We start from the raw sequence: 23,290 nt of genomic DNA, 5'->3' as shown, positions 1-23,290 counted from the left end.
GTTACAGACACTGAGAATGGCTAAATCCACAGGCATCATTTCTCTCAGCAATGTTAACATAAGCAGAGAGCAATTACTCTCTTATTTTGGAGTTTTCAATGACAAAGTCACTGTTGAGCTGATAATTGTCCTTTTCGGCTCTCCAGCAAATTTCACAGTGCGTCTGTAATTATTGGTAGAAAAGGAGAACAGATTCTGGTCTTTTCATGCTTTGCTGCATGTCTTCCCCTCCTCCTCTCTGCACACAGTTTGTCTGTTAAAGTAGAGAGCACCAGTGCTGCAAACACTTTAAAAATAGAGAGGGAGAGCGGCCATGCTGCAAAAGTGTAAATAAAAGCCTGTGTCTCTACTTCAGCAACAGCAAAATGTCCTGGGCAACAATGGAAAGAAGCCCTCCTCTCACAGAGAACGGGACAAGAGGAGAGAGCGACCCGACAGAAAATCAGAGAGCAGCCATGATGGAGGTGAGAGCAAGGAGAACAAGGAGGCTCACCTGGATCCAATGGAAGAAGCCTCTAAAGAAGGAGAATCGAAATCAGGACAGGATTCAAAGAACAGCAGCCTGAAGAAGAGGGGAGGTGAGGGTGAGTGTTTCCCTCCTTTTTCTCTGTGATGCCTGTTTATGCGGTCAGGATTGGGCTAATTAAGGCTGTGGATGGCTGTGGTGTGTACACGTTTTATAACAAATAGGATTCTGTTACATTCCTGTTCTCAGCGGAGTAAAACCGATTTCAGTGTTCACATTGCAGATGCTGCCAGACGCCTTCCGTTCTCCTTTCAAATTTATAGATGCATGTTTTGTTTTTTCCACTTCCTGTAAAGCAGCATGCTAATAACTGTACGGGTCTCTGTAATTACTGAGTGGTGCAGGTTGGTGCATGCTCTGCCTTAATAATCACATCTTTTGGATTTCTTTAATCTTTTAATATTAATCTTCAATCGTCAAAGCAGAATAAATTACAGGCACTCACCTCTTGAGGCCAATGCGGCATACTTCATCGCTTTAAAGTGTCTAAAACAACAACATCTCATATAATCTGTGTTGGTTTATCACTTTGGGTGGAATTGTATTAAATTAGATTGCGACTTTGTATACAGTGCATACATCCACATCCACAGTTTAGACATTATTATAATAATAATAATAATAATAATAATAATAATAATAATAATAATTATTATTATTATTATTATTATTATTATTATTATTATTATTATTATTATTATTACAATTTAATGAACACTTAAAAGCGGTTTTCTGGTGTCCAGATTGTCAAAAGTCCACCACCCCTCTACAAGAAACTTTTTTGTTTGTTTCAGTCATTTCTTTATTTCTTAAAAGATCTCATTTATATTTATTTAGCATTGGATGGACTTTATAGTCAGTTTTAAGTTTTTGTGCTGAAGCTCTGCACAGATCATCAGCTGGCACCATCTAAAAAAGCTCATATTGAGTCGTGTTCAGCTTGGAGGTCAACATCAAGGAGCAATGCATTATGGGACGGTGTCTCATTTTGTGTAGTAACAAACCATAGCAACAGAATGCTGCTCTTCTTTCTACTCCATACACACTGCTTGCATGAGTTAACAATGACACGAGTTGTTTTATCAAACCATATCACTGAATTCAAAGAAGTCTTGCTCTGTTCAAGTAAATCCTTGCAAAGTAACAATGTGACCTCAGACTAGTTACTAAACAACCTTTGCTGTTGGAGGAAGCAGAACAAAGTCTAGATCTTTGAGTGAACATTTTCTCTCTTCACTGAGGACGTGAAGCTAGGGTTTCCTTCAGGTGTTGGACTGTGTTCATGCCTATTCTGAAAAGGTGACCCAGCAGTCCAGACAGGTTTGGGATTTTATGCAGACAGCACAGCGGCATTCATAAAACACAAACTTTGACATTTTGTGACGTTATAGCCAGAAACTTCAATGCATTTTGTTTAGATTTAATGTGATACACCAGCCCGAAATAGAAGGGAATAATTGTGAGATGGAGAGTAAACGTATCTGGCTGTTTGAAATGTTTTACGAGAATAAATCTATAAAATGTGGTCTTGTTTGTATTCAGTCCCCTCCTAACTAGTGTATACTCCTCCTGGTAACTCAGGAGGAGCTGCAGAGATCTGCTTCTCAGCTGGGAGAATCTGTTGAATGGAAAACTCCACAAATCTGGCTTTGAAGGTAGCGTGTCAAGGATAAATCCATAAAAAAGCCATGAAGGAAACAGGGTAAACGTATAGAAGAAGGTAGTCTGGCCAGATGAGACCCACATTAAACCTTTTGTCCTACATGCAAACTGCTGAGTGGTGGAAGAGTAAAATGGTACCAAACTGTGTACTCACTATCCCCACACTGAAAATTGGTGGAGGCAGCAGCAGCATGTGGTAGAGATGCGTTTCTTCAGCAGGGACAGAAAACAGGCTCAGGGTTGATGGAAAGATGAACGTTGCAAAGTACAAGGCAGGAAAAAGTGTCTGATCTTCAGGGGTAAAAAGCCCCTTTCAGTAAATAAACACACAACCCAATCCCACCTTAGGAATCCCTTTGTCCCTTCACACTGTACAAGTTCCTTAGGCAATGTGACGGGGCCCTGTTTGCTTTCATAGTGCGCTGCTGTTGATTGTGGAACCAAATGGGCGTGGCTTAAAAACGTGCAGCATTCATCTCAGGAGGCCTTAAAGCCTTGGATGGGTTCCCAACTGAAAGATCATACGCTACCTCTGCCTTTACAGCTGTCTTCCCTTTGCCTGATAAAGTCGTCGTCCCGTAATCCTCCATTAGAGCTTAAAGTTCATAGTCATTAGGGTTGTTACTACCTCTCCAGGTGGATAAGTGGTGTAATATTGGTGTGGCCTTTTCTACTGTGTTGAGACCTTTCTGATGATCACAGAGTGAAAGGTTGATCTGAAAGGGAGCTTCGGCTGATAGTTATTTAGAATATATAGTTTATCTGCTATATATATATATATATATAGCAGATAAACCATTACCAGGCAGCAGTACCACTGGAAACCAAATGAATGTCCGCGGTTCAAAGAAAAATCCAAATCCACTGTAACTTCATCGCGGTCAGATCTATAAGGATACCATTCTCTGTGAGAGAGTGCTTCATCTTCAGGGGTCCAAACCCAGGAGTCACACTCTCTGTTTACCAACACATCCAACTCTTTTTCATAGGTTCAAGGTCCTGTAAATCCGCTGATGAGTGTTTATATAGTGAGATGTTTCTGTGCAAAAAGATGTGTGTAGAAGGGAGGGACATGTTGCGATCTGTCTTAGAAACTCCATCAGCTCAAACTCAGTTGATCGTTTTCCTTTTGTCCTAGCCTGATATCTTTTGTTGCCCACCTGGTCCAAAATCTTCAAGCTGTCTTTTCGGTATGCAATCACGGCTAGGTAACAAACGTAAGTGGGTTTCTCTGCCGCTGGAGGAAGTGTCCCTGGACGGTGCAGAGAAGACATGCGGTGGGCGCCCAGCTCAGTCGGACACGGAGCCCATCAGCGACGCGTCTGATCCCACGTCGCCCAATCAAATGGTTCATGATAACAGAGCACGTTATGACAGCCGGAGTAAGTGGCGAGGAGCTCCTTTTTTTTTTCCCCCTGCCTCTGTTTGCTTATTTTCTAAGCAGCTTTTCGTTCTTTACCCTCTGCTTCGTGTTTACTCACCACTTTTTCCCAACCGCTGCCTGTTTTTTACCCTGATTATGCATGGCTGAATGAAAGCATGGCCTCTGAGCTAATTTAATCTTTGCATGCGATTTGCTTTTTCATTAAACAAAATGTGTCCCACAATCACCTCCCAGTGTTGTACCATGCTTACTTTCTGAAGTTTTAGATAAAATAAACAATTGGTTTACTGAAAAGTTTTCTTTAACTAGCTTCTCACTGTGTTAGTGGCCTGTGAAAGTATTCCCACCCTCTTTGCCATGTTAAAACTACAACTTTCAGTGTGTTTAGTTAGGATTTTCTGTGACCGATCAACGCAAAGTGCAGCACAACTAAATCTTACACAGCTAATTGACCCACCAGTCAGCGACATACAAATCTGGCCACTATAAACCTGCCGCAAGAAGACGGAGATTTTTGAAACAAGGCCGTTAGAAAACCTGCTTGCAGTAGCTTGTAAGGTGCACAGCTAACATCTGGTCAGATCTTTTTTTTTACTTTTTGCCCTACATAGAAATTTCTATGTGGTGGAAAATAAAATATCCTCACATTGGCCCTGTCACCCTTTCAGGATGTGCTAATGTTGTGCAGCCCTACTTTTTATCTTAACTTACCAGTGTCTGAAGCTGAATTTCATCAGGTTAGCAAAGGAACTGCAGCGAAATGAAATGAAATGGTGATTCAGAGGAACATGCCTCCTCATCAACAGGTTGGAGATCCGAGCCACGGGACCACGGAGACGATACTGGTAGCATTCGGAGTGACGGTGGCACTGGTCGGGGAGGACTGCGAGGCAGGGGGAAAGGCCGCGGACGTGGCAGAGGTCGCGGACGAGGTGGACATTTTTGCAACATTGATTTTAATACATTAGAATCCTGGCCCGCTTTCTTTATGTCTTTTTTTTTCAGTTTACACTGTAGGAGATGACTTTTGTTTAAGTTTCTCTTTGCAAACATCTCATCTTCCTTTTGAAATCAGTACCAAGAGTTGTTGTTTTTTTTTTTTCTTGCTTTCACAGGTCGGTATGAATACTCTCTGAATTACAGAGACACTCGCACATCCGACGGCTCGGCTCAGGCCCCTACAGAGTTCGGTACCAACATGGTTTACTACTACGATGACGGCAATAAGGTCCAAATGTATACAGTGGATGAAAAGCTTCTTAAAGAATACATCAAACGGCAAATGTAAGTATTTAACAGCTTTATTGTCTTTTAAAAAAATGTTGTTGGGCCCCTGAGACCTGAAAATGGAAGAAGTTAAAGAAGCAATAAAATACAATATACAATTACAGCGTTTCCCATAGGTTGAACACTTACTTGTGGTGGTGGACATTGCAAAGTTGCTTTGTATGGTATGACATAGCATAATACCAGTCGCTAAATAACAAACACTCCTCAAACTGGAAATCAGACATCGAGTGATATTTATTTTTACACTAAATATTGTCTAATTATAATCCTACATATTTCACTATGTCACATATACCGGAGCTCATGTCTTGTGTCTGCCTAGGCTAGGCGCCCACACATTTGACCGCAGCGGCATGGGCAGGCGTTGGGGGACCATGTTCGCCCTGGTCTGGAAGCTGCTATTTAGTTTTTTTTTTTTTTTTTCTCAGAGTGGCTAACTTTTTGTTGTTGTTGTTATTATTATTATTATTATTATTATTATTATTATTATTATTATTATTATTATTATTATTATTATTATGAAGCCTGGGCGATAGGAACCAAAAATTATATCTCGATATTTTTAAGCTGATAGCCAATATTCGATATTTATCTCAATATGTTTTTCTTTTCATAAAGTAATTATAAAAAGTGTCTCTGAATCAAAGCTTTATCCTAAATATTTCAAAGACACATTTTAAACAAAAATGTCCCTATTTATCATTGGTTTTTTTAAGAGCTCATTCAATTTCAATAATTTTAACTAAAGAAATGTTGCCTCTCTACAGTGTTTTCCAGTTATTATTCTCACAGCTCTTTTTTGTGAATTGAAAATTGATAGAATATGTGTTTTACATGCATTTCCCCAAACTTCTACACAATAGGTCAGATATGGAACAATCATAGTGTTATATAAGATATATAATGCTTTCTTATCTAGTGAATCCTTTACTTGGTCTAATATCGCAATTGCCTTTTTGATATAATCTGTATGCTTTATCAAGATTCAATGATAATTTGTTTCCATCAAACCATTTCTTTATTCTCTTGAATTGTTTTGTTGCCACATTCAACATCTGTGTCACGTTTTTCCCAGAATAAAATAAGGTAGCATCAGCCGCAAATAAAATAGATTTAAGCAGTTTGAACGCATACACAAAATCATTTATACACAAGATAAATAGTTTAGACCCAAGTACAGACCCCTGGGGTACTCCACACTTTATTTCATATAATTCAGATTTTTACATCATTAATCTGTACATACTGCTTTCTATTTTCTAAATAGCTTGAAACCCATTGATGTGCTACCCCTTTTATACCATACTTACTCAGTTTGTGAAGAACAACGGTATGATCTATAGTGTCAAAAGGGAGGCACGTCAAAATGTTTCAATACAATGAATTTAACGCAACATTTAATGTAAAAGACTTTGAATGTTTCCTGTTTTTTACTTGACATTATTTGATTTAGGCAATGTTTTGAGATTGATTTGACTTTTTTACATTATTTAGCCTGTTGAGAGCCTTAATGTTTTTAAGCTGTCAACGATTGTATTACTGATAGCAGGTTGTTCAGTTGTCCTTTTTTCACTGAATAGTTGCTGAATTGTACCCCCAGGTTGGAGAGAGAGCAGTTTAAAAAGATTAAAAGCCTAGTTTGAAATCTCTTTAACGTCACTTTACAGCCACAAACATTGCTCGGATTTAATGTGATAGACACACAAAGTTGTGCATTGTTGTAAAGTGGAAGGAAAAAGGCACAGAAGGCAGTTTTGGAGAAGCTGCAGATATGTGCAGCTCAGGTTGGAGAATCCTTTCAGAGGACAAGTGTTAGTCTTGAGCGTGACAAAGCTGGCCTTAATGGAATAGAAGGAAAAAAGACAGCTATTGTTAACAAAAAACCCTAAGAATTCCCACTTAGGCGTTATCCCGAGCCATTTAGGGGAAACGGCAAACATGGCGCGTGGAAGATCCTCTGGTCTCATGAGACCAACATTTCCCAACACTTTGTGTGGAAGAAAACTAACACTGCACATCACCCTTGGTCACATCATCCCCAATGCGATACATGGGGGTGGTAGCATCATGCAGCAGGGAAACATTGATTGGGATGGATGAAGCGCGGTACAGGGCAATCCTGGAAGGAGGAGGGAATAATACCTGACACCGAGGTGGAGGTCCCCCTGCAGTAGGACAACAGCTCTAAACATATTACCAGAGCTACAATTGAGCTGTTTAGATCAGTGGCTCTCTCTCCTGACCCTCAGGGCCCAATTTCCTGCTTGTGTTAGATGCATCTCTGCTCCAGCACACCCGATTTTAAATGAGAACATTACCTCCTCAGCGTCACAGCAAGGGCTGCAGGGTCCTGGTAAACATTCATTCATTAAGGTGAGGTGTTTGGCAGGAGGGAAAAGTTCCTGACGACCACGACTGAGAACCCCTGGTGTACAACAACGCACACTCATGTCCCACTAAGAGTCCAGATGTAAATCCAGCTGGGAAACTGCCAAGACACTGTTTCCCAGATCTGTTGAAGTTCCTCTGGACTCGGTACTGTAGAGTTTGACATGCAATCATTAGGTCTGAGGCCAGACTGTCTACAAATAAAACAGAAATATTCAAAACCTTTGAGAATTAGTTAATTTGCCCTTATCTGAGTTTGGCCTGCAGGGGGCAGTGTGCTCTTGGTGTCCACTTGACAACGCTAGCCTCAATAAAGATGTGACTCTGGTCAGTTGAGGGTGAGGTGAGCTCCTAAAAATAGACGGAGTGCTTTTAAAGGGACAGGCAAGGAATTACATGCAGGCCTGAGAGATGAACTGGGAGGATAAGGAGCAGGGAGAGAGCGCTGAGGGGTGAGAGAAAGCGAGAGAAGGGGGCGAGTGGCATTCCTGTCCCCTCCTCTCCTCATCTCTCTCTCTCTGTGCAATTCAGGCCGCTCACCACACCGGTGTTTTTCTTCATGAAACTGCACTCTGCTTGCTGACTTACAGCCTGAGGCTGAGCTCGGCACAAATATCTGAGTGTTGGAGGGTGTGCCATGGTGACATGAACTAATGTGACAAGCAATAGACAAGGAGCTCTTAGGGGAGAGAAAGAAGTCTGCATTTGGTGCTGTAGTCTGAATATTCAGCGTTTGCCCATGACCATACAATAATTTCAAACTATTCTAAAAATGTTTCTGCTCTGTTTGTCTATCTTGCTGATTGCATGTAGTCCAAAATCTTCAATCTTGTTCAACCCATATCCTAAAAATAAAACAAAATAATCTGCCTTTCCTCTGGAACATGGATAGCATATTCAGATTTAAAATACAGTTTAAGCCACACTTACTTTTTTGGGGGTCAATGTTAGAAACAGTAGCTAGCTGTAACGGTGCATTGTGACAAAAAGGATAGTTTGTACTATTAGAAATCTGAATTTGTATTCAGCCCCCTTTACTCTGATACTCCTAAATAAAATCCAATGTAAGCAGTTGCTTTTAGATTTCAACTGACTGGTAAAGTCCACCAAAATCCATTTTAGAAGTGTGACAAGAATGCTGCTCACAGGCGCCCACCATCCAGCGTGACTGAGTTAGAAGTCAATGGCAAAGACGAGTGGGCAGACAATTCTATCAATAGATGTGTAAAGCTAGTATATAGAAACCACAGAAGGCTAGCAGCAGGGATTGCAATGAAAGGATGTTTTATAATCACAGAAGCTGAATACAATCGATTTTTATTTAAAACACTTGAAAACCATTGAACATTTCCTTCCACTTCACCATGAAGCAGTGTGTTGGTTTCTCATATGAAACATCCATTGAAGTCTGTGGAATTATTGGAAGAAAGCTGGAAAAAAGTTGAATTGGTATGAATAATTTTGCAATGTATAATATCATCATCTTATTTGATACATTAAACTGAAGGTAATTCCTTTAAAAAATACTTTTAGTACTGCAGAGAAATTAAATCTAAAGGTTTTCATGCACCAGATCCTAAATGAATCTGACTGGTAATTTCTATTTGGGGGTGGAAACTCTGAAGCATCATGACACATTTCTTCACCGCCCCACCTGTGCCATTATGTTGAACAGGGAGCTTGACCTGAAGAAGAAACCACTGAGGTGGTGTCTAATTAAAGGAAAATTAAAGGTTTATGGTGGCTGAATCCTGTCTTGTCTCCCTCCAGTGAATACTACTTCAGCATCCACAACCTGGAGCGGGATTTCTTCTTGAGGAGAAAAATGGACGCACAGGGCTTCCTTCCCATTTCTCTCATCGCCAGCTTCCACCGAGTGCAGGCTCTTACCACTGATGTCAACCTCATTATGGAGGTAATGTCACACCCTTGATAAATAACTCAGACGTGAGTATTTTCTGAATTACTCGACACATGCTGATCTTTGGGATCTGAAATCTGCTTTCCCCTTGCAGGCTCTGAAAAGCAGCACAGAAGTGGAGCTGGTGGATGACAAGATACGCTGTAAAATCGAGCCTGATCGATGGCCCATCCCCGCCCTTCCCATCGTGGGTTCCCCTCGCACCGACTTCTCCCAGCTCATCAACTGCCCCGAATTTGTTCCTCGACAGAACCTTAACGCAATCAATGCTGGTCATTATTCTTTTTTTTTTCACATCTATATGAAGCAGTAAATGTTTTTATGTTTAGAGATGCACCAATCGAAGATTTTGTTGCCGATTCCTAAAAGGACTTTGCAAAGCCCTATATCTCTGATACTGGTTTCTAGCCAGTTCTTAAAGAATGGTTAAATGACAACAAAATACTTAACGACTTTCTGGAGAAACTAAAAAAACTGAACTAATCCCTGCTTGTATTAAGATCAGGCCTAGTCCACACATAGCCGGATATCTGGGAAGACGGATAGAGTTATTTGTGGTTAGGACTTTCATCCACACAAAACAGCGTTTTACATCTCTAAAAACAAATGATTCTCCGGCCAAGGTGAAGATTCCTAAAAACTCTGTTGTTGAGCCTGCGTGTGTACATGACAATTGAGTTTTAGGGTACGGCGCATTAAACTGCCGACGTCACATGTGCGGCCATTGTTAACTCTCGGCCATACAGTGGAGTAAAACGACTGCTGGCTGAGACATGCTGATTTCTACGTTGGCGTTGTGATAAACTGTTTACTGTATGCGTCCAATCAACGTTAAACTGGGCAAACTCACAAACCTTCTCCATCTCTGGTCGTTCATTTCCAACTGTTACCTCGGCAACGCACAGCCTTTCCCGTCTTCACGTCGATATCAAGACGTCAAAGTAAAAGCATGCATGGGACATTATAAACATGGAATTGTGGGAATTTAGTACACTCGACTATGAAGGCTGAAACGTCCATGGACAGTCCGCCCAAGTATGTGGGAGCCTTTGCAGAGCTGCCTCTGTCAGCAACACTGTTTGTAAACACATTAACCCAGTATGGGTCAGATGTATATGTTTATTTATATATTATATATATATATATTTGTATTTACAACCCAACTAAAAAGAATTACAGCAAATCTCATTCATCTATTTACTGAAAGTGTATAAGAGCTCCATATATTCCAGTTTTAATACATTTCAAAATCAGTGTCCTACTTAAAATATGAGAGGAAGTTCTGATTGATATTGTTAAAACATTCCTTCTTTTATAGTTCTATTAAATATTTAAGCAGCCATTCTGTCAAAATCAGTCAGTATTTCTAAGACAACCAGAGGCGACAGCACCCCGTATGAGAAAGATCGGTTCATCACACAGCCCAAAAGTTTAACATTTCATTTAAATGACAGAACAAAGGCAAAGTGATTAGAGTTGACATTTTAAATCTTTAGCATCTCACGTTGGCGTTTTGCACGATTAGCACGGTTGCCATGGCTAACAGTAACTTCTCTATATTCTGTTGATGTCGATGTTTTCCAAAACTGCCAGCATTTTCAATCCAGCATTTCTGATCAGATTTTTAGTTTCTGATTGACCAAGTGTGAAATATGCAGATTCTGGGGACAAGAAAGCTTTTCGGTGCTGCATCTCTGCTTTGATTAATAAACACAAAATGTCCAACATTAATGACAACAGCAACTTACGAACAGTCGTGATTATCTGTAGCTTTACATATATAGTCATCCAGAACACCAAAGCAGCAAAGCATACACTTCAGTTTATTGCAGTTTATTCTGTCTCCAAAATGCTACTGCCCTAAATATTCACTTGAGCAGAAAATGTGGATTAATTGAAGCTGGGCGAAGCCTCCATCAGACAACCTTTTTTTTTGTAGCACTTATTTCTGTCTTTATATCTGAGCTTTCCTCATAAATGTAATGTTACGCTTTATTTCTTAGTTTATTTAATAGTCCATATTTAAACTATAAAACAGACACTCTTAAGACAGGAACAAATTATTGGTTTTAATCTTAGAAGCTTTTCCTCACAAAGCCCAAAATTGTGATGAGTTAACTGGTCCTGATGTCACTAGAAATTATAAGGCAAGAAATGTTTACTGTTCCTCATTTATATCACAGCCTGTTTGTTCTGTCATGGCATGTCTCTGGATTTAAATGTTTGTATATGTGAGCGTTGATGGTGTGTGTCTGAAGTTGTCTTTATTTTCATTTGTAACTCAGTGCTAACATGTTGCACTTCCCGACTAAAAACACTTCTGCAAAGTGGTTACTGATACTGAGAGTTTAGTCACAGCAAGGAGGACAGGAGGAAAAGAGTTGAGAAGGTACGAATTAGGTTAAAGTGATGGGATTAAAGATGTGGTAGAAAAGGAACACGGCTGTAAGGAATGTCTTCAGCGTCTCCACCAGTGTTTCCCGTTCTCGACTCGACCCTGAAAGCCCGTTGACTAATGTTTTGGGGCTTTTCAGCTACGCCGCCTGCGAAGGAGCCTCAGCTTGACTCGGCACAGCTCCCGGCATCAGCTGAACCCGGCTCCTGCAAACAGGACTCTAACCCAGCCGCAGACAACTCCAAAGATGCCCCCTCGCCTGCCCCCAAGCCCGACCCCGAGGCCTGGATCCAGGTGGAGAAACGCCACCGTCAGACCTCTGGAAAATCAAAGGTACGTGCAGAGCCGGGGACAAAGTCACAAAGGTGATAAAGTCTTTGAAACAGCTGGTAGGTTAATACCCAGCAGTGATACAGAGGAAAACAACCTGGCTTTCCCTGGCCAATAACTAATACTACTATTATTATTATTTACCATAAGTGACTGTTGCACTTGTAGATCCTTTGATGGAAATAGTGGCTTTTAAATACCAGGAGATTTACCAGATTATCTGTATTTGTTAAAGGAGACAAATGCTTTTAAACCATTCCTTTTCACATGGAAATCACTCTGGTCTAGAATAGAATAGTTTTTATTGTCATTATACCAAGAGGCACAACAAAATGAAGGGTGCTCCCACCATGCACCACAGAAATAAGATCAGTCTTTAAAAAGACAAATGAACAACACAAGAAGGTGACAAAGGGATAACAGATTATCTCTATTCAGTGATACATCCCTTACTTTTAGTGTCTGACATATTTCATATAAAGTGCAGCTGCAATGCTTTGGTCTGAATCCCTCGTTATTGTCGTCTCTCTTTTACCCCTGTTCTGAGGTGCGTCTGAGAGCAACTTGTTTGATGCCGTCTCTTTATTGTCTTCACGGGAATGGGCTGAGAATAATTCTGGTCCTTTATTATAATAAGACAGAAAGAAGTGGCTGTAAATGCGCTTAGTGGATAACATTTACACTATTCTTTAATGTTCCCACAAAGCTCTGCAGCACCACAAATTAGCAAGCTAACAAATATATATTTTTTTTTTGTGGATGCCACTTGAAAATGATCAAATAACCTTCGTATAGCTCACTGCGCTAGAGACACAGGTTTTGTCCTCCTGCTTTTTCCTTTTCCTTTCGTATAGTAGGGATGAGTGTCTTCACCACTCGGCTTCTTGGTGGGCTCATCTTTGTCCAAACCAGGCATCTGCAACGTCAGTCCTAGAGTGCCACGTTCCTGCAACCTTTATCTCTATCCCTGCTCCAACACACCTTAATAAAATGGACCCTAGCAGAACTGGCTGACATGCCAATGAGGTCATTCAGGCCTTTGGTTCAGTTGTCCTCAGGCAGGAATGCATCCAAGCGGCGCTCAAGGATGGGGGTTGCAGACGCCTCGTCCAAACTATTCAAATTTTAGGTGAGGGATTCTTTTACTTTTATTAGGTGATTAAAAAAAAAGTAATGGGGGGGGGGGGGCGCACTGGTGGTCAAGACTCCCATCCATCTCTTGCGTCTTTGATTCATCCCTCTTCCCTGTTCCAACTCTCATCACATTTTTCCATGTTTTTCTGTCTCACTGTCCTGTGATCTCCCGTCCCTTTCATTCCTGTCTTGGCCGGCAGCACGACTGTGATGATGTGTGTGCTGCTGGCCCCTCTCCTCCCTCAGAGCTCCAACCTGACCTCCTCTCTTCTGCAGTTGAGTACTCCAGCCATTCACTCATCTCCTCCACTTCCTCTTCTGCTCCCCCTTCCTTTAAATTCCTTTTTTTTTTGCATGTCTTGTTTTCATCCATTCAAACATTCATTCATTCGGTGACATAGCTAACTCAATTTATTTTTACCTGAAGATATACTAACAAAAGTATGTGTGTGTGTGTGTGTGTGGGGGGGGGGGGGTAACACTGGACATCAAACTGAAGACCTCACCCTTACAGTGACACATGGTGGTGGCTACAATGTTTGAAAGTAGAAAATGCAGAGAAATTAAGTACATCTGGAAAGAACTTATGGGAAAGACAAGAGAAAGCATGTTACATACGTTTCCCCTCATTTTTTTTGTGAGCACAACACCCACAAAAATAAAAAGGCCACCCCCTGACCCACCCACACAATGTCCAAATAAAAGACTTTCACTATTACCAGCCATCTGTAATATATTAGTGTAATTTAAAGCGAACCACAAAATAGTTTTGCTTGATGGCTTTTCTTAAGGACATGTATGGCAATACAATGTATGCAGTTAATTTAATAGGATTGAGAATGTGTACATAAAAATAAGTCCTATGTTAGAATGCGAGGAGTGAAACTGGGCCGCCAAAACATCTGTAGCTATGAGCAAGTATAAAAAGTTGGAAATTAGGGCACAAGAACTTCAGTAGGGGACAATAAATAAATAAAATTACTGATCTCTTGATAATTCAATAAGTTTATGGTTCATCAAGTTGTTATGGTGAATAGGTGATCTAGATACTGTCACGCAATGTGGTAAGGTTGGCTAGTTGCATAAGGATTTAGTTGCAAGTAGAGTAAAATCTGTCTTTAATGCCTTTCAATTAATATTTAACCTTTTCTAGCTGAATAAAATTCATGAGATCACCAAGCCAGATGGATGCGTTCAGTGGATTTTTGGACTTCCAGTGCAAAAGTATTATTCTACGTGCAATCAGTGTAGCAAAGGCTATTACATCTTTGTGTTTATTTAAAAGAGTAGTGTATTTTTTTATCAGTAATACCAGAAAATGGCCATTGCTGCCTTCTGTTGAAGATTGATAGTGAGTGTCCCCGATAGTGTTATGAAAACTGTGGTCCAGTATGTCATAAAGGCAGGGGTTGACCAAAACATGTGGTTTAGGTTAGCGGGAGAATTATGACCTCCATCACACCACATCTGTATCTTAATCGGAGTCCACCTGTGGTAAATTCAGATGAATGGACAGGATGTGGAAACTCAAATCTGTCTGTGTCCTACGGTTGGTCATGGCTGTAAGAGAAGAGATCACCTGTAGACCTTTGAGACACGATTGTCTCGAGGCACATATCTGGGAGAAGTTTGCTGCTTTAAAGGCCACAGTGAGCCTAGTGGCTCTCTAAAACTCTTCCTAGAACGGTAAAGCTAGCAGAGAAGGTCCTTAGGCGGTTTATCAAGAACCCAGAGCGACCTCAGACGGAGGCCGCTGTTCATCTTTCAGCGGGAAGATGACATCAAGCGTACAGCCAAGATGTCACAGTAGTACACTACCTATCAAAATTTTTAACTCACTTTCTAATTCAGTGGTTTGTCTTTATTTGTATTACAACCTCTGGAAACTCCTTCATACTGTTGAAAAAAAACATTTCAGGTGACTAACCCAAAGAAGCTCGTCGAGAAAAGCCCAAGAGTGACCAAAGCAGTAATGTTTAGAAAAGGCCCAAATATACTAGATGTTTTTATTTATTTCAGAATTTTTTGTGTTTGATTGCCATACTTTTGAGTCATGGTTTAGATGTATTTACTACGTTTCTGCATTGCTGAAATTCATATAAATAAGGAAAAGCCATTGAATGACAACAGTAAGTCAAAACTTTTGCCTGCTAATGTAGCTTCAGTACGGTCTGTGAACGTCCTTGAATGGACCAGCCTGAACTCAGACTTGAATCCAATTGAGCATCTCTGGAGAGATCCGAAAAAACAATAGTATATCACACCTTTTAGATTTTATTTGTGAAAAAGTTTGAAAAACTAAGATCTATTGAAGTTTATGGTTGTTTAAAATGTATTAAAGTTCAATGAGTATGAAAACTTTTGCAGGACGCTGCACTTCCCATCTTTCAGTTCAGTTTTGGTCTTTCCACCTCAACTCAATCTTTTCTCTGTTGTTAATGACTTCACTCTCTTCACGTCGTCTAGGGAGAATCCAAGGCAACTCCTCTGAGCATCCAGCCTCCTCCCCAGGCTGAGCCTGACCAGGAGGAGCTGGACTTCATGTTCGATGAGGAAATGGAGCAAATGGCGCCCAGGAAGAACAAATTCACTGACTGGTCAGACGAGGATGACTCTGACTACGAGCTGGATGACCAAGATGTCAACAAGATCCTTATTGTCACCCAGACTCCTCCCTACCTTCGCAAGCACCCTAGTGGCGATCGTACCGGCAACCATGAGTCCCGAGCCAAGCTCACAGCTGATCTGGCCAAAGCCATCAACGACGGGCTGTACTACTACGAACAAGACCTGTGGAAGGGAGAGGAGCAGATCGAGTGTAGCAAGGTGAGCTGACAAACCTCTGACATTTAGAGGCTTTGCTGATGTAGAGTAACAACAAATGAATGCAACACAATTTCCTAATGTAATAAATCACCAATGCCACAGTCATTGGAACCCCTACAATGTTTGTAAAATAAATGTAACAGAACAGTTGTTGAATTTTTTTACATTTGTTACTATTTTAAGTTGACCAGGGTTTCTTGGACTGGTAATAAGCAATTATCCTCCAATTATCCAATTATCGCCCTCAGCTGAAAAGCAACAAACCATCAGCCCAGTTCAGAATCTGTTACATTACAGACTACTGGTTCCACAGGTTTCTGATCTGATGTAAATCAAATCACTTATCTTGCCTCGTAACTTGCAAATGTGTATTTGCACACTTCAGTCTCTCAGGGACTCTGTTCAGACACCCATGCAAATTGCACAATAATAATAATCCATTTCACAGTATTGCAGTCTGTCCTCTGATTCTTTTTATGCGGCAAAAATTAGGCAGATTTTGTCCTTGGAAAATGCTGAGATTCTTATCCATGCATTTGTGTCCTCAAGCATCGATTACTGCAATACCCTTTTATCTGGGTTACAAAGGAAACGTTTTAGGGGTTTGCAGGAAATATGCCCAAGTCGCCCGCGTGTTGTCATCTCTTCACTGACTGCCTTGTCATGTTCGAGCAGACTTCAAGGTCCTGTTGCTCACCTACAAGGCCTTAAACGGACTGGCCCTCTCTTATCTCCCAGACCTTTTGCTCTTGTATGTCCCTTCTTGAGCTCTCAGATCTCAAGGCACTTCTAAAAATCCCCAAAGTGAGAAGAAAAACTGCTGCCGAGCAGTTTTTCAAGCCCCTTTCCTGTAGAATAACCTTCCTCAGGACAACAGGCGGGCAGGTTCTGTTGTTTTTAAAGTTAACTTAAAGACCCACTCTGTCCTACTCATAGTAAATTTCATCTTCTGTTGGTTTATCTGTACTGTTTTTATTTGTCTTTTATCTCCTCGTAATTTTTCAGCGCTTTGTATGAAAGCGCTTTATAAATAAAGTTCTTATACTCTGTTTAGGCTCTATTGTCAGTAGAAAGTCTTGCTTCCTCACAGCCTGCAGGAACTGCAGATGTCTTGATATTTTGTTAAAAATCCAGTTTCCTTTTTAAACAACATGTGAAATCTCTGCGTCCTCAAAATTTATTTTGAATCACACCAGTCATACTGAACTCTGCTAAATTCATTTCTCCTTTTCTCAGTAACTGACTCTACACAAAAGGGTGTTGTTACTGGGACCTGGTAGTGCTTAGCAAAGTCCAATCCCTGATCAGAATCAGAATTTCTGAAATGCAGTTCGCCGGGCCAGGCCAACAAAGTTAAACAATGTTATGCAACTTACAAAGTTATTCAAAGAGAAATTACATTTGAATTTGGAATCCTGCACTGAGCGTTTAATCAAATGTTTTATTTATTTATTTCTTACTTCTATTGAGTCAGTGCGATTGCCCTTCATGCTATGTGAAGGGGGACTAAAAGAAATGTTCCTACTGCACAAGCCTTCCAGCTGCTTCCAGAGCTGAGTGACCCGGTTTTGGAAAAGCTGCAGCATCTGCAGAAACTGTGCATGTAAGAACACTAGATATAGGTCACACAGCATGATGCAATGTAATCTGTGAGTTGGAACGGAGCAGAACAGCAGAAGTTTATGGGATAAAATCAGCATGCTGTCATTTGCAGCAGTTTTAGTGCCATATATAGCCAGACTGTAATTACTTGAACATCAGTCCTTAAACCATATTCACTTAAAATCCTTTGATTTCAAGTATTTTTAGCTGTAAAACCAGAAAACACCGCAAGCATGGATGCCTTTAACGTCATAGAATTTGGCCATTGCAGTTTGGGTCTCCTACTGCTCTGTTCTTGTTTAAGAGAAACCTCTCTTGAATTAAAGAGTTCAATTTAAAAAGGGCGAGCCCTTATTGGAGGAGCCCTGCTGCCTTTGCTCATGTGCCCCAAAAACAACCTGCTGAAAAGTATCACTTTTCTTTCAGCCCTAGTTATGTATTAAACTGAAAATACTACACAGGAATTCTGTAGCTCTTCAAGAAGCGTGACGAGTTTTATGTGGAGAGAAAGTGTTGAGTAAGAGGTCTACTAAGGAGAGCCAACGCGCAACAGTTACTGCAGCAGGATTAAGATGATTAACCCTCAACCCACACACCACGTCAGCTTTAAAACCCTTGACTTGGTTTTGTTTTGACTAAGCTAAAAATCACACAAAGAAGTGCATGAAATGATCTGTACCTGCTACCAAAATAAAGTAGAGAAACTTAAAAGAGCAGTTCTCAGTTCTATTATTAGATTGTTGGTTCTAAAAGCTGCAGGAAGACCCAATCTGGCTTTCATTACCGATTTCTGGTTTCCTTTTAGGTCGGACCTTCTGATTCATATTACAATTGCAAGATTATCCTGAGTTTTGCATCAGAAATCATGCCCACAACCCTTTTCTGATCTGTCATTATTCCACTCACAAAGTGCTGTGTGACAAAGCTGTCTATGTTCAGGATCAGCAACCTTTACCGTCCAAAGAGCCATTTCTGACTCGTCTAACCAAATCTATTTTATCCAGAGCTTCAATTTTACACCACCCTTTGAAAAAGCACTATGTGTCAGTTTGCTGTAAAGTAAAATTATTTGAAATCAAGAAAAATCTATTTTATATGTTTTGATTTTTAGATAAAAAATGTGTCTTAACATTTTTGAAAAAAGAATAAATGCGTTTTCTTGAGTTCTATATTCATGGGAAAATATACAAGGCAGATTGTAATACAAACAAGTTAACTGCATCACTAGTTTAGCTCTGTTGTAGAAATCCAATGCAGAAATCACCTGAAAACACAGAAAAACTGCCAAAACTAGTAATTTTTCTTTAGAAACGTTGCTTACCATAGTTTGAGTTTGACCAAATTTATTAGGCCCAACTCCACAGGATCTAAAGACCTTCTTTGTTTTTTTGGATTTTTTTTTAGCCTGAACATAGTCAGTTCCTAGTTTTGATGCATTTGATAAATGGGAAAAAAAAATCTAATTTTTCAGTATTTAACCTGCCGTTCACCAAGCTGAGCTGATCAGTGGAGAATTGAGCTAAAGTTGAGTGACGCAGTGCGAGATTGTGTACCGTCCCATCAATTAAATTTGGACTGATTGTACGTTTGATCCGAAATATTGTTCTGTAGATTTTAACCCACAAGGAATTGAACGCTGCCCTCCGGATCAATAATCCACAGTAAATACAGCGCGTCATGTCCCTGTAAATGTGACTTGTGTGCTGAAGTGTTCACCTAATGAGTTTGAAGTCGGGGACTTTCAGCAGAGTCAGCTCATTCTGGACTCAAAGGTTGTCAATAAAGCGTTCCACATGTGAGAAATCCTACACCTGAACACACACACGCGCCAAGGCTAACGGCGATTCTTGTTCGCTATCAGACACCCAACGCCTACGTGTAAAGTCCAGAGTCCATGGCACATCTGTTGTGTGTCACACTGGCCCGGCAGCTGCGGCCGCTGGCATTATCAGCTGTTTATACCTGCATGTTGTGCTGTTTTCCAACCAAACTGTCCACAAGGTCTCTGAGAGGCCAATTACTGTCCTGTTGTAGCTAAAGGGAAGTAAGAGTACACTGCACAGTTGTTGTAGTGCATTCATAGAGACGAATCAATAAGAGTTATGGCCCATTTCCGGTGTCTGGTTTCTGTAAAGCGCTGACCTGCTCGTAACTATTTTAGGAACTATGGAGCATTCAAAACATGTTCTAGCCTTCCTGCTGTGTGCGGCTGATGATGATTTATACGGGGGGCTTAGATGGTGTTGTGAGCGAGCAGTCGCTGTAAAAGTTTACCGTCACCCAATCAGAGAAGTGTGTATGGAGCTGACAGCTTAAACTCTAATCATAACGATTAGCCCAGTTTGCATGGTTACCATAACTAGCTTTAACTATCATCCACTGTGGTGGTGGTGTTTTTTTAGAGAATATGTATAGCTGACAAATACTGGAGATGACAAACTTGGAGCCTGAGTAATCAGATCAACATTAGAGAATGTTGTAGGTAGTGGATGCGGTGTCCACATATTGCGTACACTGAGACAGTGACAACCACAGGTTTTGCGATATATTGTGCAGCCTCAACCAGCAGTCAGCCATTGTGCATTTAAAGATGCAAGTTTAACGTGATTTTTATCCCCTAAAGCAGGATGTGGAGAACTTCAAGAAGCTGAACGTCATCAGTAAAGATGAGTTTGACACCCTCACTCCGAAAGTGCCTGTCGAGCCGAACCAGGAAGTCCCACCTCCTCCCATGCCAGGTGGGTTTGTGGAGCTGCAGTGCAGCTCACCACTAATGTGCTGGGTGCTACGAGCGGTCAGGCAACACAGGGGCACCTTTTGTTGAACACAACTTCAATATCTCAGGGAATCAGCACTGGGTATTAAAATATAATAGCTCATATTATGAATTCAGTTTGCTATGTGACACCTTCTAGTGGGAATACTTCGTACAGCAGCATGCTACAAACCTTGTACTGGATGTGTTGCCGTTACACGTCCCTCAGTCCCATTCGTTATTTTCTAGTTACCTGGATATCAGTTTTGATATTAACTTAATTTGGCACAGACTAGGCAAGAAATCTGACACTTTCGTCGTCAGGCTAAAAAAGAAATGTGTGCGTTCACAGTGGACAGCGGAGCAGAACTGGCTTGCTCTCTCCCTACAACAATCCCCGAGTCCCCCAGCACTTCTCAACCTCGGACCCCCAGAACTCCTCGCACGCCTGGACGCCAGGACCCCAACAAGACTCCACGCTTCTACCCAGTTATGAAGGAGAGTGGCACCATTGATGGACAGGTGAGCACCATTCACATGGGATTACTAGCCTTCACAAGGTTTACACAGTATTGTAAAAAAAAAAATAAGTTGTTGTAGCTTTAATGACAGTTGTGAGGTGGAAAGCAAAGCTGCCTGTTGGAGAAAAGGGGACAAAGGTGTGGCCTGCACATGTAGCACATCTAAAGCGTTCCATTGTGGCTCTAGCTGTATGTTCTGGGTGATGATCCCGCTGTGTCCTATATTTAGCTTTATCCATCTACCCATGAACTCTGACCCATTCCCTGTCCCTGCTGAAGAATAGCTTCCACACAGCATGATGCTGCCACTACCTGCTGTCACCGTGCCTGTTACTGTGTTCTTGATGCTGTTCAGTAATAACTAGTTTTGCTATACTCTGATGAATGAACAGTGTTTGTTCTGATATGTTTTGTAACCCTAATGCTGCGAGCACCGATCCAGTTTTTTCCAATACGGTACGGTACCTGGGCTAAGCGTAACGGCCGATGCCAATCCAATACTACTGTTGAATAAACCGTATACCTTACCATGTGAGTGAAGTTATCAGGCTTGAAATAAATGTTGTTTAAAAAAATTCTCCATGTTCTTTAGCATGGTGCTTATTTAAGCTTGTGGTGTTGAATTGACCAACCTTATCACCCCGGAGTCAGACTTGTTGGCGTATGAAGTTTGAAATGTTTCCAAGTAGCAGACTTGGCTCAGTCCGGCCTTTGCTCCATGTAGCTCTGTGTTTGCTCACCGCTGGCTGCTGTGCGTGCGTGGCGTAACCGTCGGTGCTAACATAGAATAGACGTGACTAGATGGCCGTAACTATTTCTATGTATAATATCAATTAAAAAAAAAAGAAAGAAATGGCAGCTAATTAATCAATATCGGAGTTGTTATCCTATCCGGGTATCTGATCAGTGCATCTCTAGCTGTGGTTCTTGGTCCCCTGGTTGCTGCTTTTTTTAATCGCTTCTTTTCTGTAACCTCTGAGGCCTTCACACAACAGTATTTTTACTGAGAATAAATTAGACATAGGTAGACTTTGTGTTTTAGTATTTCCTAATTAGGTGACCTCTGAAGGCCTCCCACTCTACAACATTCATCAGATCCAAATTATGGACCTTAATTTTGTTTGCTTTGAATGAAATAATATTCTCTCATGTCTTTCTTGACTAAAACGAAAACACAGGAGTTGGGTATATTTAAAAGCGCTATATTTGTTCCAGATGCCAAGAAAGAAGAAGACCCGCCACAGTTCAAACCCCCCTCAGGAGGCCCACATTGGTTGGGTGATGGACTCCCGTGAGCACCGACCGCGCTCCGCATCCATCAGGTCTGACTGCTCTCTTTCACTGACCGTATTATTATTGATGGTGCTGCCTTTTGGGGGATTAGTTTTGGTTACAAGTGGTAAAAGAAAAAAATAGGATAATTTCTTTAATTACCAAGGCTGACTTGTCAAACCATTATTTATTTTTTTACTTTATATAATATTCTTATAGCTTAAAAGATGTTCACATCATCTGATTACTCATTGACCACTCCAGGGGAATAACTGGATGTTCTTGTGATGTTTCACCAACATTTTGTTGTTGTTTTTTCTGTCCATCGTACTAAAAAAAATTTACCAGGAAAATACAGCAAAAAGCTAAATTATAAGAATAATTATAATTCAGTTAAATTATGCATTGAAATTATTTATTTTTTTTACATTTAAAAGGAGACACTAAACAAATGTAGTTGAAATTCTTTGTGTTAGATTGCATTGCTGCTGCATTTGTTGCAAAGCGTGACTTTTCTGCTCCATTGATCCACAGCAGCTCCAACGCTTCTCCGTCAGAAGGAGCTCCGCTGACAGGAAGCTACGGCTGCACTCCCCAGTCTCTACCTAAGTTCTGGCATCCATCCCATGAGCTGCTGAGAGACAACGGCTTTACCCAGCAGGGATATCATAAGTACCGCCGAAGATGCCTTAATGGTAAGGAGCCAAGTGTCTTGTCTTAAGCAGCAGCTCAACTCCACTGTGTTTTGTTTTAATATTGGGTGCTAACGGCCTCATTTTGTTTTGATATCCCACTAGAGAGGAAACGGTTGGGGGTCGGCCAGTCTCAGGAGATGAACTCCCTGTTCAGGTTTTGGTCCTTCTTTCTCAGGGACAACTTCAACAGAAAGATGTATGAGGAGTTCAAACTGTTTGCACTTGAAGACGCCAAAGAAAATTACAGGTTAGATGTTTTATCATTTCAGACCATGATTCTTAAAGACATCCGAATTACCGAAAATCGATCCCGTTGCAAAACTTAACATGTAAGAGATTGGCCACAACATTCTGATTGCTTCATATCTGTTGCTCAAACTTGGTGGGTGTCACCAAGTTGTTTCAGTGTGTGACTTCCAAAGTTTGACAGCACAGAGTTGAGCTGCATTTATGCGTTATCCGCCAGAGGCAACTTCTCACACCTGCCAAACCTACATTCTTGGCTCAATAAGTGACTGGCTCAGCTCCGCATGTTGAACTGAGACTTAGTGCAGCCTGAGGGAGTAGCTAACATCTCCGCTATTTGAGA

At 41.0% G+C, this 23,290-nt stretch overlaps 1 protein-coding gene across 8 annotated transcripts in view; it reads left to right on the top strand.

The window, feature by feature from the left end:
• larp1b (La ribonucleoprotein 1B) overlaps positions 1–23,290 on the top strand; it is a 38,789-nt gene that overhangs the window by 8,914 nt on the left and 6,585 nt on the right. The window contains exons 4-17 of one of the 8 annotated variants that reach the window (XM_021323302.2): positions 356–584; positions 3,397–3,570; positions 4,379–4,504; positions 4,688–4,856; positions 9,021–9,165; positions 9,266–9,443; positions 11,706–11,899; positions 13,231–13,305; positions 15,497–15,856; positions 20,082–20,196; positions 20,566–20,735; positions 21,950–22,056; positions 22,541–22,701; positions 22,804–22,948. In XM_021323302.2, coding sequence (XP_021178977.2) covers positions 356–584; positions 3,397–3,570; positions 4,379–4,504; positions 4,688–4,856; positions 9,021–9,165; positions 9,266–9,443; positions 11,706–11,899; positions 13,231–13,305; positions 15,497–15,856; positions 20,082–20,196; positions 20,566–20,735; positions 21,950–22,056; positions 22,541–22,701; positions 22,804–22,948 — 2,348 coding nt within the window. The remainder of the gene's footprint in view (positions 1–355; positions 585–3,396; positions 3,571–4,378; positions 4,505–4,687; positions 4,857–9,020; positions 9,166–9,265; positions 9,444–11,705; positions 11,900–13,230; positions 13,306–15,496; positions 15,857–20,081; positions 20,197–20,565; positions 20,736–21,949; positions 22,057–22,540; positions 22,702–22,803; positions 22,949–23,290) is intronic. The other 7 variants (XM_021323303.2, XM_021323304.2, XM_021323305.2 and 4 more) reach the window with 7 other exon arrangements.

This window comes from Fundulus heteroclitus, chromosome 19 (genome assembly GCF_011125445.2).
Source record: "Fundulus heteroclitus isolate FHET01 chromosome 19, MU-UCD_Fhet_4.1, whole genome shotgun sequence".
NCBI classification, from domain to species: Eukaryota; Metazoa; Chordata; class Actinopteri; order Cyprinodontiformes; family Fundulidae; genus Fundulus; species Fundulus heteroclitus.
Note: the sequence above shows the minus strand (reverse complement) of the source record. Positions and strands in the feature narration are given on the sequence as shown.